The 19,301-nt window shown below is 40.7% G+C and overlaps 1 protein-coding gene across 4 annotated transcripts in view; it reads right to left on the reverse strand.

Annotated features, from left to right (window-relative positions):
• Positions 1-1,360: 1,360 nt before the first annotated feature.
• The window catches only part of PRLR (prolactin receptor), a 156,958-nt gene continuing 139,017 nt past the window's right edge, over positions 1,361-19,301 (reverse strand). For all 4 annotated transcript variants that reach the window (XM_023514996.1, XM_023514994.1, XM_023514995.1 and 1 more), the window contains 6 exons: positions 17,832-18,001; positions 13,398-13,567; positions 11,870-12,011; positions 10,574-10,673; positions 10,024-10,093; positions 1,361-8,591 (listed from right to left, as the gene is read on the reverse strand). In XM_023514996.1, coding sequence (XP_023370764.1) covers positions 7,569-8,591; positions 10,024-10,093; positions 10,574-10,673; positions 11,870-12,011; positions 13,398-13,567; positions 17,832-18,001 — 1,675 coding nt within the window. In that variant the 3' untranslated portion in view covers positions 1,361-7,568. The remainder of the gene's footprint in view (positions 8,592-10,023; positions 10,094-10,573; positions 10,674-11,869; positions 12,012-13,397; positions 13,568-17,831; positions 18,002-19,301) is intronic.

Consider the following 19,301-nt stretch of genomic DNA (forward strand, 5'->3'; position numbering starts at 1 on the left):
GCCAAAAAAAAAAAAAAAAAAAAAATCCTCGAGGAAATTTCTTTAGCCATGCCTGTGTTATTGTGTTCATCTCCATTTTAAATAAAGAAAAAGAAAAAAGAGGAAGAATGGTTAAGGGAAATATTTATTCTGCCAGGCACTGAGCTGCGTATTTTTAATAATGATGTCAATAGAAAAATCATAAGCATATTATTTTTGGATGTCTAAGATTTTTGTTTGGCAAGCATTGTTTTTGGCATGCAGTAAACATGGAGATGTTACGATAATAGCATAACAGCCCATGCTATTGACAAAGATTAAACAATCTGCATTGTCCCCTCAAAATAAAAGGAGACAAATGAATAAATCCACAGAAAACAGAAAACAAAGTACAATAAACAAAGATTTACAGAATGAAAAACGCTGGATAACAAATCAGATGACTACAGTAGTCTATAATTCTATATGTCTTTAAGGCTCAAAAGAGAAAAAATAGACATCAGAAAAACTACATATAGAAATGAATTTTTAAAATAAAAACAAGATTATTTCTGATAAATGGCTGAGTTTTCCCATACCATATTACGTTTGTCGGTCAAATATGGAAAGGATTTGTTTCTAGGGGGGGTGGGGAAATCAATTTGCAAGAGATAATCATTCTTGTGGCTTGTGACAACTACCCTGATGTGACTTATAATTAGGAAAAAATACACACTCCATGGCTTTATTAGTTTTTCATCTGATGGCTTACTTCGTATTCTTTCTAAACTTTTTCAGCCAGTTTTTACTAAGTTTAACAATGTAAGAATGGTTATTCAGAAACTGTAGCACAAACCTGCAAAGTGGTGAATTAGAAAGTATATTCTCATGTAAAAAACAAAAACAAAAACAAAAACAATCCCAGCAATTTCTCAATCGTACCAATCACTTCTAATTACCCATTTAACGTTGAGGAATTTGGCTTGGCATTTGCTAGAGAAAGAAGAACGGCAGAGGTAGTGATAGCTTTGAAAATATGGAACCTTATGCTATTATATAGCTCTACTTCATATGGCTTTACAGAAGACACAATGGCCCAACAGCTGGTTCTAGATTGCTTTGGTTTCCACGTGAGACACTTCCACTGTTGAAAATGAAAGCACAGAGGCAAGCCTCGTGATGCAAGTGACACTCAAGAAGCCATCATCAGTGACGTGAAGCAAAGCCAAGGGGTGGACTTTTAAACAATTGTTCGATCGTACGTTAAATACTTAACACTCCAGAACAGTTGTACAATGAATGGTGTATGATCTTACTTCTAGGCTAAGAATAAGAAAAAAATTAGCATTTTCACAATTCCAACAGAAATATACAATTACATGGTTTTTTTTTTTCAGTTTTGTTTTAGAGATGCAGACACAATCATATTGAAGCTACAGATGGATAGATTGGAAGTCTTAAATATTGATTTTCATTTGTATTACATGATGAGTTTTACAATGTAAGGATTATATATTTCAACGTGGCATATACTATTTTAAGCCACATAAAACAATATAATACAAAATAATACAACAGTTACCGGAAAGTCAGGAATGTCACGTGACAAATACATCCAATATGCCACCGAAAAACAAGAGTATGAGATGTGACGTCTCTTGTTTCTAAACTACAAGCAGCTTTGAAGGAAGGATGTGAGGACATGAAGGGGAGGTAGTTATTTTTAAAAATTCAAAATCCGTTTATTCTAGAATTTTATAAAATAAATTATTTTTATGAGGTATCTTTGCCATATTGTGTTCCAATTTTAGATAACACGATAAAAATCATTTTTCTCCCAGGATTTGCAAAATGCACAGAAAAATATCAGACTGTATTTTGACATTTATTCAGGTGAAGCATAATTTGATATAACTGTTAAAGGTTATTTTGAATGTTACTACTTCAGTTGATAATGTTTTTGAGTTAATTGTTTTTTTCTTTCAATCAGTAGCAGGTAATATGTTAATTAATAGAATAAGGTTATCTGGGAGTCCTTCTGTTCATTGACCACAACCTTATAAAACAGGATAGGTTTGTCTATTTTATTGTGTCTTAGTTTTTTCTAAATGGAAATGAGAGCAAAATAAATCAAGAAACTCATGTAGATAAAATAGCTGCTGGTCTATGAGGATGTGAATTATGTACATTTCTTAGGCAGAAACTCAGAACACTGAATAGATTGTAGATCCAACAGGTTCGATAAAATTTCTGTGTAGTAGGCCACTCTAGGTATTTTGTGAAATCCTGAGATGCCTAAACCTCTGGACACATTCGATTTTCAATTTTTCTATTTTACTCCTTTCATTGAATTCGATACGATGAGTGTCCCAGACTAAAGCTCATCTTGCTGAAAAACAAAGGTCTGGGGAGAGAGAACTCCTGTTTGATTTTCAAATGATAATTTGCTAATCATATATTAAGTCCAGATCATAATTATAAATGTGATTTCTGATTATATGTGAAGCAATAATTCTGTATTTTAAAATTTCTCAAGACCTCCAGTACTTACACATCAACATATTAATGGCCTTTGAATTAACGAAATAATTCCTGGACATGGGCTCAGATTTCTATGCATGTAAATCTCTAAATAGGGTGCGGCTGTGACCTTCCATTTGCCCTTAGATATCTGTGTAGCTGATTTAACCATTTACATAGTCCTTTGCAGGCCCAAATTCTTTGTTTATGAGTAATTTCATTTCTTGCAGATCCAATGGTTGCTACTAACTCTTAGAAAAAATGACAGTCCCTGAAGCGAGGGAGTAAAAGCCTACAAGTATGTAAAGCTAGGAAAGGAAGAGGGGAAACAAGGGTGTTTAATCACTCTGACTTGGAGGAATGGATATCTGTACAAGAGAAAAATTTTGTAAAATTTTGTAAAATTTTGTTAAAAGACACGGTCTCATGTTTGCTGCCTCAGGCCAAGGGCATGCCGGCCATCCTCTCTCACACTATACCTGCCTTTGATCTGAGACCCTGGATTTTACTTAGATGGTGAGAATTGAAAACAGAGCTGGAAGAAGTCTAAGAAACATTTTAGGCCAACTCACGTATTTAACAAGTGAGAGAACTGGTGACCAGATTTTATAGTACTTACGTAAGGTCTTGCAGCCTATTGAGTGGCATTGATGCAATTTGGTCCTGGACGTTGAGTGCTCTGTCACTATCCTAGCAATGACACTGTTGTGCTTGAGCCAAAAGGTAGCAAAGGAAATTTGTCCACTGAAGTACACATGAGGCTTTTATCAAGAGCAAATCTATGTTAGTCACACCAGTTCAAAATCATTAATATTTTCCTGTCCATGTCCAAAGTTCCAGTGTACATGCGTTTTCCTTTCCAGCCTAGCATGCAATTCAGTGACATTCAAAAGTGCATCGATATCAGGGTTTCAAATCACAAGGGGAAAAGCTTATCCCCAAATCATAGCCAGACTCACTTTTTTTTTTTTTTTTGGTCAGGTAAAATAAATTACACTATTCACGTCAGCTCTATAGTACTCCAATTAAACAATGCACAAAATTCACTGAATGCTTGCAGGTTGTTTTTTAGCCATTGTATTGTTCCCCTTCTGGTTTTTTCTCTTTTTATTCCTCCCTCTATTTACATTAAAGAATCCCTATAAAGCGTACTTTCTAATCAATACACTTGTCCTACAAAATGAAAAATTAAAACAAAACAAAACTAAAGGAAGGCACTTTGTAAAATATGTACCAATCTGTTTCTTTCTTGTGTACTCTAAGGAGATAAGGCAAAGCCAAGTTTTCAAGGGATGGGTAGCAGTGAGCAGCCCGAGGGAGAGCCAGATTTCCTCCAGAACCAAACTGCTCCCTGGAACTCAGGAGCCCCCGGTTGTTCATTAACTCGAAAGATTCTCAACTCAGTTGGGTCACCCTGGGCCAAAGAGTCACACTGCCAGGATCTTGTGCCAAACCAGTTAAGGGCAGACTTTAATAAAGGATTGATTATTAGGATTGGGCATAGGCACTTAAGAAAACACAGATTCTTAAGATAGAATCTGGAGAGACCGTTTACTAGATCTATCTAGTAAGTGCAGGATCTTAACTATCTCACACAGTTGTGCTAACCTGTGCTCATATTGGGGGGGCTGTGTGTACATTTGTTGCAACTGATCAGAGAATCTTTTGCTGCTTGGGTCATAAGTTTCCATAAATCAGCCATTGACTGGATCCAGTTTCCATGTGCTTTGAAGCTTGAATATTTAGGTATTTGTTTATAAAAATACAACTTTTTATAACTCAGAGCATAAGCCTTATTAAGCCACTGTGCAATGGTTGTTCATAATTTCAGATGACAGGAAAAGAAATTATTAGCCAGACATAAGCAAGTTGAGGCTGTTGGCCTTGGCGAGAAATGAGTATGGCTTGATTCAGCACAAAATCATAGTTCTAAAGTTTAGTGCTTTATCCATTATGTCTCTTTTCTTTTCTTTCTTTTTTAGAGAAAAAAGTTGCAGTTTTTGGCCAGGGCTGGGTTTGAACCCACCACCTCTGGTATATGGGGCCAGTGCCCTACTCCTTTGAGCCACAGGCACCACCCTATGTCTTTTTTCTATCTCATGCCTCTTCTTTCTACACATATATTTGCACAAAATCTTAGAATATGATTTCATACCTACTTGACTTATCAAAATGCATGTGTAATACAAGATCAATCAAAACAGATGATTTAAAAAGTGAAGGGTAATGAGCGTATCACTGAAGATTACTTCATATTTCCATGAAGAAGAACAATTTTTTGTCAGCTTTGTTAAGATACAAGGCATTGGTACAAATTATCTTTGCAGAAAAATATTTAGTAAGTAATGAAGTCAAGGACTCAGAGTTTAAAAAGACCTTAGAAATGATTTGGCCCAACATCTTCTTTAGGGGAAACTGAAGCTCAGAGAAGGGAATAGGTCTCTCTAAGGCAAAACAGGACCCAACTCAGTCTTTATGTTTTCATTTGAACAGTTGACTCCTTGATAGAAAACATGTTACACTACTAAAAAACTTAATTCAAATAATGCCAATTGACCACAGAATTGAACTAAAGTCTTGATCAAAGTGGCTAATTGGCATTTTTTTGGAGATTAGGTATGAGTCTTTAGCCATGACATTTTTTAATATATGAAAATTATATGTCTAAAGCAGGTTATTTTTATTGTTAAGTTTTCAAGCTCTAGAAATGATTGCTATGAATCTTAGAGAAGAATGAACTATATTTGGCAAGGTTTAGTCTGTATTGGCTTTGAAGGTCTTTGCCTCTGGTTAATGCCTCTCAAGGTAGACTGTATTGCCTGCCCCTCTTGGAAGTTTGGTCTATTTTTTGCAAGTCATTCTCTTATGTGAAGTCATATAAGATTGAGTAATTTAAGACTCTTCGACCCCGCTTTTTTTTTCTTTTGGCCGTCTGCTTATATACAGTGTTGTTCATTAAAAGCCAAACAGATTTGATGTGTACTTTCCAAGAGAGGATTATTTCTGCGCACTAAAATAGCCTTAGTGGAAATGGTCACTGAAGGCAGTGCTTCTCAAACTTCACTGTGCATGTGAATCACCTGGAAATCTTAGGGAAATGCAGATTCTAATTCTGTAGATGTGAGGTGGGGCCTGAGATTTTGCAAACAGAATTTCCCAGCATCACTCAGGTGATGCTGCTGCAGTGGTCCTCAGATGCTCCAAGGACCCAATGAGCTCAGACACCTTTCCCACGTGCTTCCCTCACTCACAGATGTTGTTTATATATCAGGAAATAGAGCTTTGTGTTGATTGCTTTTGCAAAGAAAAAGCAATGTCTTTACCTTCAAATAGTCCAGTTCCTGTCAACATAGGCTTATTGGGGTTGAAGATTTAACTCACAGAAGCATGCTCAAGTTCTCTCTGTCCAGCCAGTAAATGGGTGATTGAGAATAGATTTACCAGCAGGAAAAACGAAAAAGAGAGGGAGATGGTTTGCTCACATAGATGAATGATCCCTTTAAAATGGAGATCCAAGATTTGACCCTTCTCAGGGAGTCCGGCTTTTGAACTGACTTGGAAATTCTTACCTTCTTACCCTGACCTTTGGAGTGGTTCCCATGGCTCTACAAATGACTCCTTTCCTAGAACTTTTATTTGGACACTTCTGAGTGCTCTCTCTGCCAAGATTTGCCAAGATTTTGCAAATGGATCTACTTCAGAGAGATACTAACGCCTGGTTTTGCTTAATTTTTTTTGCCTGCCCAAGATTGCTCATAAAAACAAAACTAAAGCTCTCTCTGAAACAGCATGTCAGAAGATATCACTTTCCTCCTTCACCGGAGCTTTAAGATGATTTACCCAGCGATGGGAAGAAACCCAGAGTAGCCCAAAGCTCACAGGAGAAATAATTTCTGTTCTGTAGAGAGTCCTAAAACTCTAGGTTGTCAGTGGTGGTAGGTATTGTTGGTGATAAAAAGAATCAGATAAACTACATGGCGCTGGAAATTGAATTCTGCCATCTACTTAATATTCCTCAGTGGGTGCTGGGTCGGTATGGACGGCACATACCACTGTGCAGTGTAAATACTCATTAAACCTTGTAGCAGAAAATATTGTACCCACTGAATACGTCAACAGCTGTACTGGGAATATAGAAAATATTCTTTTATTTTACCATAGTGATAGAAAAATAGTCTTCAAAAATACCAGTTAAGCTAATGGGTTAATATTAAAGTAGAATTTGTATGTACAGTAAGGCAGTATTTCCATAAGCATCCTGCTGTGATTAGCTTTTAAATTAAAGTTAGTTTTTTGGGATTTGTTTTTCACTCTTCTACAGAAATGAAGCAGGAAAACATCCTGAAAGGATTCCCCACATGGTATTCATTTGCCTCTTGTGTGAGAAAATGGTAATTTCCAAAACTCGATTCTCCGGAGGTTTTAGAATAAAATAAAATTGGGGGAAAGAGAACCACGTTTACCATATCGTAACCATTTTAAGGAAAATATCAGAGGCATGATTTGACTTGCGTACTGGCAACATGTCAGTAAAACAGGAAGGGAGGCGAATGATTTACCAGGTGTTCTGATACATTCTGTTTTTAAAATGTGCTACGTTGGAATAATCCTAATCTCATCAAAGGGAAGAGGAGTGTCAAGTTTCAGCATTTGGCTTTCAAAAGCAGTTTTCATGGCACTTCCCACCTATTTCGCATCTCCCTGTGGTCAAAACAATTCTAACCATTTCATTTCCAACCGTCACATACCCACCTTGAAAGCCTTTTCCAGAAGTTGTACCTACCGGCACCCTCTCTCAAGAACACTAAGCAGTGTGCTTTTTTTTTTTTTTCATTGAACACATAATTTTATAACTAATCGCAAAAAATAAATCTACGTATCACGGTTAGGAAGCAGAATGATTTGTTCTGGAATCAGCTGTCAGAGAAAGAGGCAAGTGGTTGGAAATGGAGCATGAAAGGAGCCGTGAGATTCAGTAGCCACCGTCTGACCACACCTGGCCCAGTCTCTAGCGGACTGGGTGTCGTGTCCTCTGTAGTGTTACCTGAAGAAAAATCACATTTTCACCAATCCTTCCATGAGTGAAGCTGTCAGGGAAAGGAGTGCATACAACATGCGGGGTCCAGATAATCCAAGCCGCCCAGCTGGACCCTGCAGTTGCTGGGTGTCCCCGTGAAGAAGGTCAGGTCTTTCTCCGCTGGATTCTGTTCAAGTGACGGCAGAGCCTCCTTGGCTGAGTCTTCCAACAAAGCCTCGGTTTCAGCTCGCGGGTCTTGCACCAACAGCAAGATGTTGTTATCCGTGACTTTGGACACCTTGGCGTACTCCTTACTGGTGTCGGGAGCCCTAAGCTGCTCCACACGGTGGCTGTTCTCTTTCTGTTTTGGTAGCAAGGACAGGGCTCCGTCTTTGGTGACCTTGTGAATCTCCACGTAATCCACGGGTTTTGCAGAGATGAAGAGTGTTTTCTCCTGCGGCAGCAGCCAGGCTGCGTCTCGGCCAGTCTTGGATGGGAAGCTTTTCATCTCCCTCTGCGTGGCTACCTCCTCCTCCGGTCTGGTCTTAATGGTTTTAGAGGATTTTAGAACATCCTCTCCCGCTTTGTCCAACAAGGTGGCTGGTGCAGGGCCTGCAGGGCCCACAGCCAGCTCACACACGTCGGCGATGCTGTGGTAGGAGGACCTGGCGCCGGGCTGGCTGGGGTGTGCGGAAGGCCAGGTTGAAGATTTGGATCCGCCGGCATGGAGGCTGGGCCTGGGGCTTTGTGCGCCGACGCTCTGGGGGTCCCAGGTGGGGGTCATATTTGTTTCAGGATTCTCTGGCTTCTCGAGGACCTCAGGAGTTTGGAATGTGGGGGGGTTGGCCCGGGGTTCCTCACACTTTTCAGACAAAAGGGAAGGACTGTCGCAGCTGCCCCGGCCAGAGTCGTTGTCAGGATCCAGGTGTGGGGGTTTGGCGCCTTGCCCCGGGTGTTCCTTCGAATGGGGTGGCATTAACTGCTGGTCCTCACTGTCGTCCACTTCTAAAAACTCTATCAGCAAGTCTTCACAGTCAGAAGTGGGAGGGAAGTCCTGGCATCCCAAGGCGCTCAGTAGTTCTTCAGACTTCCCCTTCTGTAAAACAGACCCCAGGAGAGACAGCTGTTAGCTTCCCAACAGGGCAAGTCGGCAGCCCAGCTGAGGGGGGCCCTTCATTACCATCAGAAGTGCTGAGGGCCTCCCAGAATTCCCCAAACCTCAAACATTTTTGTGCCAGGCCACAGAGGAATTGTAGAATCACCTTCGGAATACTGTACATGAAACATCTTTCTTTAAGTCAATCCATGACTTTAACTTAATCTCTCTCGAAGCCATAACGCCGGTGAGGTTAATGAGCAATAGTCTACACACATGTGATAAACATCAAACTATGAAGGTGTGAATCATCTGGACATGCAGTGCTCATGGGTGGAGTTGACACCTGGGGCCTCCCTGGCCGGGTGGTTGGGAGCTGAGGCTGTTGGCCTCCTGACTTCCTCCACCAGTTTCTCGAGTCTATCAACACGGAGCGATTCTTATTTCACTCCCTTTTCTACTTTTTTCACCTTCCCTCTCCTCCCACTTCCTAGCCTACTGTTTTCTTTCCGTCTACTGCATTTCCTCTTTCCCCTCCCCTTCCTCTTCCTCTCCCCTCATTCTAATCTTCTTTCTACCCCCCCCTTCCTTCTACTCCGCTCTCTTCTGAGCCTCCCCTCTTCTCCCTGACCCTCTGACTCAGTTCAGCTCCCTGGCTTTATCCCCGCAGGGCATGTGACTCTGGACCAGCTGCCCTCTGCACCTCAGCCTCTCCATTTTAAAATGGGAACAATGCTACCTATCTGGGTCAGCTCATTTGAGGATGGGCTAATGTAATTAAGAATATTAAAATTTTTTTTTGACACTGTTAAGCTTAAAAGTCAAATAGACATATGAATGATATGTTTCAACCTGGAGAGAAATTAAAAATATTCACCTCCTTTTTTGATTCAAAGGACTTTAATTCCCTCTTGCATCAGCCTAAATGGGCTTTGGCAAATAGCAGTCCCCACTGTACCCATCCAGCCTCAACTGGGGACTCAGACTAAGCAATCACTGGAATACAATATTCTGTTATTATGGCTTTATGGAAGGAACATCCGAGTGGAAACTTTTACCAATGTATGACAAAAAGGGTGGTGGTAGGTCCCTGGTTTGTATTAATCAAAACATTCACCCTCTTTCTAAATTGATTATTTGCACAAAATGTTTATGTCTGTGCTTGTGAGTGGACCTGGTAAGTCCAGCAAGCATTACTATGTGTTTTCATTTCTTGGCTTTCGCTCCTTGCTCTCTGAGATTTCCTATCTGACAGCCAGCGCCCTCACACTCTCACGCATCCACCTGTTAACACCCAGGCTGAGACGGCAGTCAGCCCAGGAAGGCTGCCTGAGAGGGCCAGGCTGAGTGCATGGGCACTGTGTGTGTGCATGTGTGGCGTTAATTGTCACAGAGCCGGTGAGTCACACTACATTCACACGTCGCCACTTACCTCCAGCAGGTGAGTATCGAATCCTTTTATTTTTGGCCCAGGAACTGGTGGGAAGATGCAGGTCACCATGCTGTAAAACAATTCGTGAGACTGGCTAAGCGATTCATTTCTGACTTGTAATTTTCATAAGAATGGTATTATCTCTAAGAAGCTGCTACATGAATTGGGGGAGGTAGGAGTCAGAGTTTTGAGGCTCCATAAAACTAATACTCAATAAGGAAGATAATTAATAATAACAGTCTGACATTAAAGTTAGCTCTAATTAAAGGAGGCTGATGTTGAAGTTAGTAGATTCTTTGGACTGTTTGGTTTTTTAAAATTTTATCTACTCTTTATAGACTTTTACTCTTTTACAACCATGAATTTCTATTTAATAGAGCATGAGGCTTAAATGAGTCTATTTTTCTAGCACTGATAAAAGATTATTTTTAGGCAAACAGGCTGCAACTAATGGCTGAAGTGAGATAGCTTGGATTATCTGGAGGTTCCTATCATCTTTGTGTTATCATCCGTGACGACTGGGAGGAGGACTGAGAGGACAGTGAAGTACCTATAGCCTTTCAAGGCCACTGCCCACACCATTATCAAACAGACGATGGTAGAGAGAACGGCCACAACAATCCACACGGTTGCATCTTTCATGGTGAAGTCTAAAACACAAACAGCCAGAAAGCTTTGATCACATACAGCATCACCAAAAACAAACAAGCCTAATGAATGATACTTTTGAACCCAAGACATTTCTTTCCCCATCTATACCTCTTTTGATTTGAACAGCAACCCAAACAAAGTAACATCAAAGACAGGTCTAATTTTTGCCAATGTTAATATTTTAAGATGTTGCATATTATTTCATAGTACTCTACAAATTTACAAATGGTTTCACATATCTTTTTATGAGCCTTGAAGAGGAAATCCAAGGCCACAGGTCAGTTGCAATAATAATAATATAAGCTAATATTTATTAAGTTCTTATTAAAAGCCATCAGTGGTATTAAGCTCTTTACATATGTTACCTCATTATATAGATAAGAAAACTGAGACTCCGAGACTGGTTTATATAATTGCTATATAAGTGGCCATATACCTATAGAACTGAACTCTAGGGTTTGAACCCAGACCTGCTCCTTGACCTTGTGCTTTTATTTAATAAGAGCAAGGACTGAACTAGATGCTTGTCCTCATTTGCAGTTCAGCGCTGCTTCCAGTACGCTAAGCAAACGAAAGGATTGCAAGTTGTGGGAAGAGCTAGACTTTGCAATGTGGTCCTGGGAGAAACCCCTAACTTCTTTGAGCTTTGTTTTCTTAACTTTTAATTCCTAATGGCAATTACATCATCTCTGAATACCTGAGAGCGCTGGGAAAACCAAACTAGGTAAAAATTTTGTGAACTGTATATTATTTTAGAAATGCAGGAGGAATAATTCCTCTATAGAATACGAGCCGAGTACATCTTGTGTATCACGCCTTGCCTAAGAGACTGGCATGGTGATCCACCTCAGAGACTGAACACTAGTTCATGGCTTTGAGATGGGATACTGACTGGGAGAAATAGATAATGACATTGACCAGACCCTTAAATGATGGGGATGGGGCAAATGATGGGGGCAGAAGGACTGATCATCAAGCCCTTTGTGGCATGCCAGGGCCACATCTGTGGCTTTACCATAGAAACTGCACCTTACCAACAGTAATTCAGGGAGTGATGCTTCCCTAAGAACGATCATACACCCACCTCTGCTATTCTTCTGGTAAGGCTCAAAATTATTTCTCTATTAGTAGTCTATGTAAATTTTCCACTTAAAAATATTTAGGATTGTAAGCAAAAGGAAGCCACAACACTTACCACTGGGTATCTGGATGGAGCTCTCTTGGCTCCATTCACTCCAAAATCCATGATCTGGCTTGCAGCGAACTTGGACAAGATATTTCTGTCCTTGATGTAAGCTGAAAATCTTAAACTGTGTTTGCTGCCCAGCAAAATGGATCTAAAGGGCATAAGAAAAACAGAAATCATTTCTGACTTTTTTGTGAAGAAAAATAATTTTCCCCTAAATAATAAACTATAGGAGGAGTTAGGCTGTATGATCGCTTGTAGACGAGACCCTATTCACACCATCCCACTCTCTCAGCCCTGCATTTAAAAAGTGATCACACAAAATTTAACAGGTTTTCTTTCTCTTCCTTTGGAACTCAATTTTAGAAAGACAAATATTCTGCCCCCACCTTGTACTTTCTGAAAAAGAACAAGTTAATAGATAAGATTAATAAGTTAATAACAAGTTAATAAAGTTATGTAGACAGGATAATTAAATGGAAAATTATTTTGTAAACCCTAATGAAATTACTGATTCAAGGATTATTGATTGGTGTTAAAGCCACAAGGTAGAAGAGAACTGGGTATTTTTATATGTTAAAGTAATAGTATACGAGTTAAATGTGACTTTGTAATCAACTGATCAGGTTGTCATCTCCACAATCCAGGGGTCGGTTTGAGAGTCATTTATGATGGGTCACCTATGTTTGTGTCTTTTGGTAAGATCCCATATCAAGTACATAATATCACCTCTGAGGTATGCTTGCCAAAAATTTGTTTACATCTAATCAAGCCTTTAGAGCTAATGTACAGGAAATGCAGGGGCAAATAAATTAATTAAAATGATCCTACAAAGAACTAATGAGACAAAGGAAGTGGTTGGGATGTTCTATGGGGCCAGTGGCCCGGTCTCCTGAGTGCATTGAAATGGAAGGGATAGAACCACCACCATGATGCATAGTCCAGTCCTGGGGTAAATTATGGTTTGGACAAACTACCTATTAAAGATATTTTTTGAGAGTGAGAAAAATTAGCTAGGGACTGGTTGGTAGATGGAATTATGAAATTTTAGTTATTTTCCTACACGTGATTTTATTATTTTGGCTATATTTATAAGTGTTCTTTTTAAAAAAGAAGCATATACTAAACTATTTATGGGTAGGCTATCATAATGCCCACAATTTACTGTATTATTTATTTATATTGAAGCATTTTAAGATAAAGAAAAACACAAGCATTGACCATGGACCAGTTTCACAGAGATTCTCCTCCCACACCCCAGTGCCGTTAAGTACTCTCATGGGTGTCCAGATCTGAGATGTATTGAGAAAGGCAGGCTGGGAACCAGTGCAGTATGAGAAGAGCCCCAGGAGAGCTGTGAGGAGGAGCCCCTACAACTCCAATGGAAGGGAGGACGTTCCACATCTGCATGGGTCACATCGTCATTGGGAGGTCAACATAGCGGCCCCCAAGTTAGGAGAAAGAACTGTTGTCAGTTGTGAGGACTTCATCCTTGCTAAAGATCATGCTTCCTTCAAAAATCTCATGGGTGACTCACCTCCCATTCAGGTGCTTTCTCGGGTTTTAATCTGATTTCATACTGGAGTGTGAGCCAACCAGATCTTACGTCAACCAGGGTGGGTGGAAACCATTTCATCCACAGATATGGTATTTTGTCTTCTGGCTGTTTTAGTTCTAACGTCAGGTTCGCAGGTGGGTCTGGTTCAACTGTAGACACACAGGAAAATCCAGTAGCAGTCATTTCTTGTACCCTTTATATTTGGCTTTATCACTTTTTATTACAAATTGCATTTGCATGTCAGCTCACTGCACTATGCAGCCCTGGAAGATGAGTGCCATGTCCTCCGCCTTTTAATATGTGATCAATCACACTTGTGCTTGAAGGTGAGGTTGGATGGTAAAGTAATAAGCAGCTGAGAGTTCACTCTTCAAATATTTCCACTGTCCACCACCCAGGGCCACATAGTCCCCCCAATAATTGTCATGATCAGTGATCAGATGACACAAATTGAGCTGCGATTTGCCCGTGGAAATTAGGGTGGAAGATTATTAAGATGGAATTTCAAATAGCCTATTTCTCTCAGCTGGAAGTGAGATTCTCCATGGTAACACATAGCTTTTGTGAACATTTTACTAATAATCTTAACTGTTTAGGTAACAGATTTACAGATTCCATCTTTGCTTCAGCAATGACATTTTATGTTCAATACACTCCCTATGGTGAATGGAATTCACTGGCAAAGATATTAGATTATTAAAATGTGTATGGAGGCTAAACGTTTTGGCAGTGGCCCTCAGAACAGCCTGTTAATCCAAATACTCAGCCAATGTTTAGTAAATTCTTAGTAGAAAATGATAGCTAACATTTCTCAAGTGCTTAGTACACTCCGGGGACTACACAAAGGCACAATCCCGGAATCATTTAATCTTTCCAGCAACTCCACGAAGTACTATTATCATAGCTATTCCTTCTATAAGGGAAGAAACCATCTTAGAGGAGGGAAAATTATTTGCCTAAAGTTACATACAGGGTGTCCATAAAGTGTGTATGCAATTGCCCATGAACTTTATGGCTGCCCTATATTTGGCAAAAGTGGTATTTGGACTCAAACCTGTATGACTTAGAGGCAGCTATCTCTCTCATGTCACCCCACGTGGTCATAAGCAGGGCTGAGATTAGTTTAAAGCAAGCGAGATGCACAGGGTTGCAAAATTTAAGGAGGCAAACATGGCCAACAAGCCTGTGAAAAGTGGCTCAATGTCGTTAGTCTTCTAGGGAATACGCATCAAAACCACAGGGAGATACCAGGTCACATGCACTGGCATGGCAAGAATTTAGAAAATGAAACATAACAAGTGTTGCGAAGATGTGGGGAAATTGGAAGCGTCCTGCCTTGCTCAGTGGGAATGTAGAGCGATGCGGCCACTGTGGAAAACAGTCTGGAAATTCCTCAAAAACTTAGCCACAGACTTGTCATCATCACCCATCAATCCCATGCCTGTGTGTCTATGCCCAAGAGAACTGAAAACAGATGCTTAAGGTAAAGACCTTATGCATGAATGTCCCCAGCACCACCATTCACAATAGCCACAAGGTAAAAACAAACAAAAAACCCTCCAAAGCCAAATCAACCCAGATGTATGCCCACTGGTGAATGGATACAAAGTACGGTACAGCTGCGTGCCGTGGGATTCCATATATGTGAAATAGCTAGACCAGGCAAAGCCCCAGAGACAGAGGGCAGATTAGCAGCTGTCACGGGAGGGAGGAGATATGGAGTTCCCATTTAGGAAGTGTCTGGACCTAGACAGAGGTGACGGCCATGTAACACTGCAGGTGCCATTCAATCACACACTTAAAAATGGCACACTTCTTGGGGGCGGGATACAATTGTAAGAGGGACTTGGCCTAATAAATGTCATCAGTGTAACCTAATTCTTTGTACCCTCAATGAATCCCAAACAGTAAAAAAATTCCTCAAATGGGGAATTTTACATTTTGTGCGTTTTGCCACAATAAAAAAATCAAGGAAAGGAGGCACTTACTCTCAGATTCCTGTAAGGCACAGGTCCTGTAAGTCCCTCCCTAAGAGTGATTGCCACAATAAAAATAAAGAAAGGAGGCTCTTAGTCTCAGATGCCTGTAGGTACAGGCCCTGTGAGTCCCTCCCTAAGAGGGAGGCGCCCAGCGGAGCTAGCCTGCCTCACCTGAGTCTCGGTCCTGCTGGTCAGTGACATTTTCTCCATTTCCTACCTCCCTAAATCAGTCTTTACACTGGTCAGGGAGAGAGTAAGGGTAACATAGTGCACTTGGCATTATTATTATATTATATTATGTTATGTTGTGTTATAAAAACTGAACTTTATGAAATTTGCCACCAGTCCTATCACTTATATGTTACTGAGTAAATACCTAAGAAAGATTATTTTGAAAATATTTGCTAAATAATTATTGGTTAATATTAGTTAATTAAAGTAAATTTAAAGTTAAATACAAACTGATAGAAAACATTTGTCCAGAAGCAAAAATGCAATGTTCAGGATGTTTCCTGTAAAGCAAACCTTCTCGGCATCAGCACTACTTCCTGTTTTGGACCAGACGGTCTTCTGTTGCAGGGGACCTGTCCTGTGCTTTGCGGGATGCTCAGAAGATCTTGGGCTCTATCCACTAGATGCCAGCAACCCCCCTCCTCCTCCTTCCCTGGGTTCTTATAATCCAAATTGTCTCCAGACATTGTCAAGTCTCACGTGGGAGGCAAGGTAGCCCCGAGTTGAGAACCATCGCTTTGGAGTGCCTTAAATAAAGCTAAACAGCACTCGCAAAGCTCAATTATACTCAGCAACAAGGCAATCTGTGTCTAAGCAGATACCGGCCAGTGTTGTCATTCTGTTCTGCAGGTTATCACTGGGTGAGAGCCAGAACATGAACTGTTCACTTTAAAATGAACTTCCACGGCCTGTCACCAACTCTGCACCCAGCATGAAGACTCCATCAACTCACTTAGATTATTTTGAAAACTATGGTCTAACGTTTTTTCACCAGAGAATTTCTTTTACAGAGTCAAAGTGAATTTGATACGTATGTATAGATTTCACTTTTTAAACACATTCTTTCTGCAAGCTCCTTTTTGTGTGGATTCTAGTAATTAGAACATTTCTTGCTTTCGTTGTTTTGCCCTCAAATGTTAGAACATTTGGGGGTAAAGCAATTCAAGAAACAGCTCCTGAAAATGGAATTACTTGGCAGTTAGCATCTTATAACACTTCATATCTCAAGTAGGTAGACCAGAATTTGTTTTATTCCTCCCTGCCAGTGAGCAGTGAGACTGCCTTTCTGACTTTCTTAAACTAAGATTGAATGCAGGTTCCACCCTCATGCTCATCTTGCTCATTCCAATGACTTGTTGGGGGAAGAAAATAGTCAAGAGTGAATGACTATTGGTATTGGAGGCATTTCTGGGAAATGCTTCACTGGAAGTTTTTAAGGATCGACCACTGATAATATGCCAGTGACACTGAAGAGTCCCAACCTGATTGTCCTTAACACAATAACTAAGAAAATGCCACGAAGACTGTGTTGACCAGTTTGATGAAAGCATTTCAGATTTTGCGTAAAACCAGCACATTGTGCCCCATGATTGCATTAATGTACACAGCTATGATTTAATAAAACAAACAAAAAAAAGAAAGACTTGGGTGACCTTCAACCTACTTAGCTACTTTATAGATTGATAACCTAAAAGAGGGCTGACATGCCCTCTCTTGTCCCTTTGCCATTCTTGCTAAAGAATAAAGGCCGCTACAGCTATGCTCAGTTGCTGGGAAGCTCAACATTGATCATGCAAACCAAGAAGACCCTCTCAGATTAACTTAGTTCTACTTTGTTAATTAATGACTTCTCCAAACATTGTACTTGTGATCTTGGCTTTCAACCTGATGCTCAAGTAACACTATTTATTCCACAGTTGTTTTTTCATAACATAATAGCTCAAGTTGCTAGGAAGGAGAAGGGGGGGAGGAGAAAGAGGAGGAAGGAGAGAGAGAGAGAATTGAGTGTTTGTGGCAAAGCAACTTTGGAGCAATTGCTGTGGATGCAGAACCAGACAAACCCCTTCTCAGAGCGGCCTCTCTGTAAAGCATCTCTGTCTTCCATGGGCAGAAAGAAAAAAAAAAATCCCACCTTGCCATGGAAGAAGGAGACACTGATTTCAGAGGAGGGAAGGAGAGAAACACTGACAAGGCAGCACACAGAACATTCATGCTGGGTGCAACAGGATGGGATCAGAGTTAGGACATAAGGAACCCAAGTGCCAGCCTCATTGTCATGAATGACTCAATCAAAATTGATTTGAAATGCTTGGTTGACAAGGGTATTGTGAGTTTTCTCACCTTTCTTTTTGGAGATCCATCCAAAAGCCAAGAAGATACAAAATGGAGTAGCAGCTTCCCCACCCATTCCCCTTCCCCTTACCGATGTAAGTCACATCCACGTAGAGTGGATCTGAGGAGCTGCTTCCCATCTGGTTAGTGGCGTTCACCGTGATGATGTACAATTTCCATATGGAGGTATGCTTCTTGTTAAAGTAACAGGAGTTGGGGCCACTGGTTTTGTAGTCTGGACATTCGTGGATGAGTGTCTCTCTGCAATGAGTAATATGAGTGGGTAACAAAGTAATAAAAAGAGTCTAGTTTTTTTCTTAATAGACTACTACCCCTGGCTTTTAGGGATCAGTCATTCCAAGAGCAAAGACTAGAGCTGACGAGTGGCGGCCCTGGGCTTACTGTGGGGAGTGAGAGAAGAGTGTGCCGAGAGTGTTACTCTGGGGCCTCAAGTATTGCGTCTCATCGGCCCTTCTCTTCTACCAGTGCTTTCACAGGCTTTGTGATCTACGCCCCCTGGCAATAAACACTGGTGCTTCCCATGGCCAAGGTACCACCATACTCCAGGACTGCCATTGGTTCAATTCATGGAACTGGGACTTCACTTGTCTACACACACAGTGGGACCATGCAGAGTGCAACATATACTGCATGTGTTGAATTATATTTCATTATAACAAAATTTGAGAGAAGAAAAACACAATGCCAGTATATCTCAGCCTGCACTAGGTCAGGAACAGAGTGAAATGACCTTGAAAGGAGCTATTTCAGGCTCCAGTGGCTCAGGAGGCTGCTCATATTTAGACTTTGGAGCCTGAACCCAAGACGCACTGCATAGGTACGCAGGCTGTTGGATTTGGGTTGTGTTTGAGTCCCTGAAATCTGTTTACATGACACCCCTTTGGATCCCAGCTGTGATTACAGATTGTGTACAAACGAAGTGCAGTCACTGGAGAGTGGGCCAGCTTTCCCTACCAGAAACTGTTTTCTTTTGGGGGAGAAAGATATAGCTTTCCTAGGATTTCCAGGAGGTTCTCATCAAGAACACAGACGGGATCTCATTTGGTCCCTGTGGCAACCTTAGGTCCAAATATGCCCTCAAGGAGATCATGATTCCTGAATCAGCAATTTGCTAAGCAAAAAAATCCTCACTTTCTTTTCCTTACAAGGTTGTTTATTTTCTCTAACATGAAACAAATTTGAAAACCTAATGTACCATGCTTGTGAAGGATTATATGGGGCCATTTTGTCTAATTCTCTATGTTGCAAAAGTAACATATTTATTGAAAAAGTAATAAACGGTACAAGGTTTATAGATGAGCAGCTAAGATTAACCAGCATGTAGGAAACACTTAGAAAGGACCTTGGGTTGCAACCTCGGCTGTGACAGGTAATTTGAAACATCGCTAAGATTGTATGGCCGCTGTGGCTGATGACCCTACATAGAGTGACAGAGCTCTTAAAGGACATTGGCAGCAGAATGTGGGCATGGACCGTAGACTCCCCTCTCCCCTAACAATATGAGCCTTCCTGGCATAAATCCAGCGAGTGCTGTAATTCA

Source organism: Otolemur garnettii, unplaced genomic scaffold (assembly GCF_000181295.1).
Source record: "Otolemur garnettii isolate 467f Iridium unplaced genomic scaffold, OtoGar3 scaffold00063, whole genome shotgun sequence".
NCBI classification, from domain to species: Eukaryota; Metazoa; Chordata; class Mammalia; order Primates; family Galagidae; genus Otolemur; species Otolemur garnettii.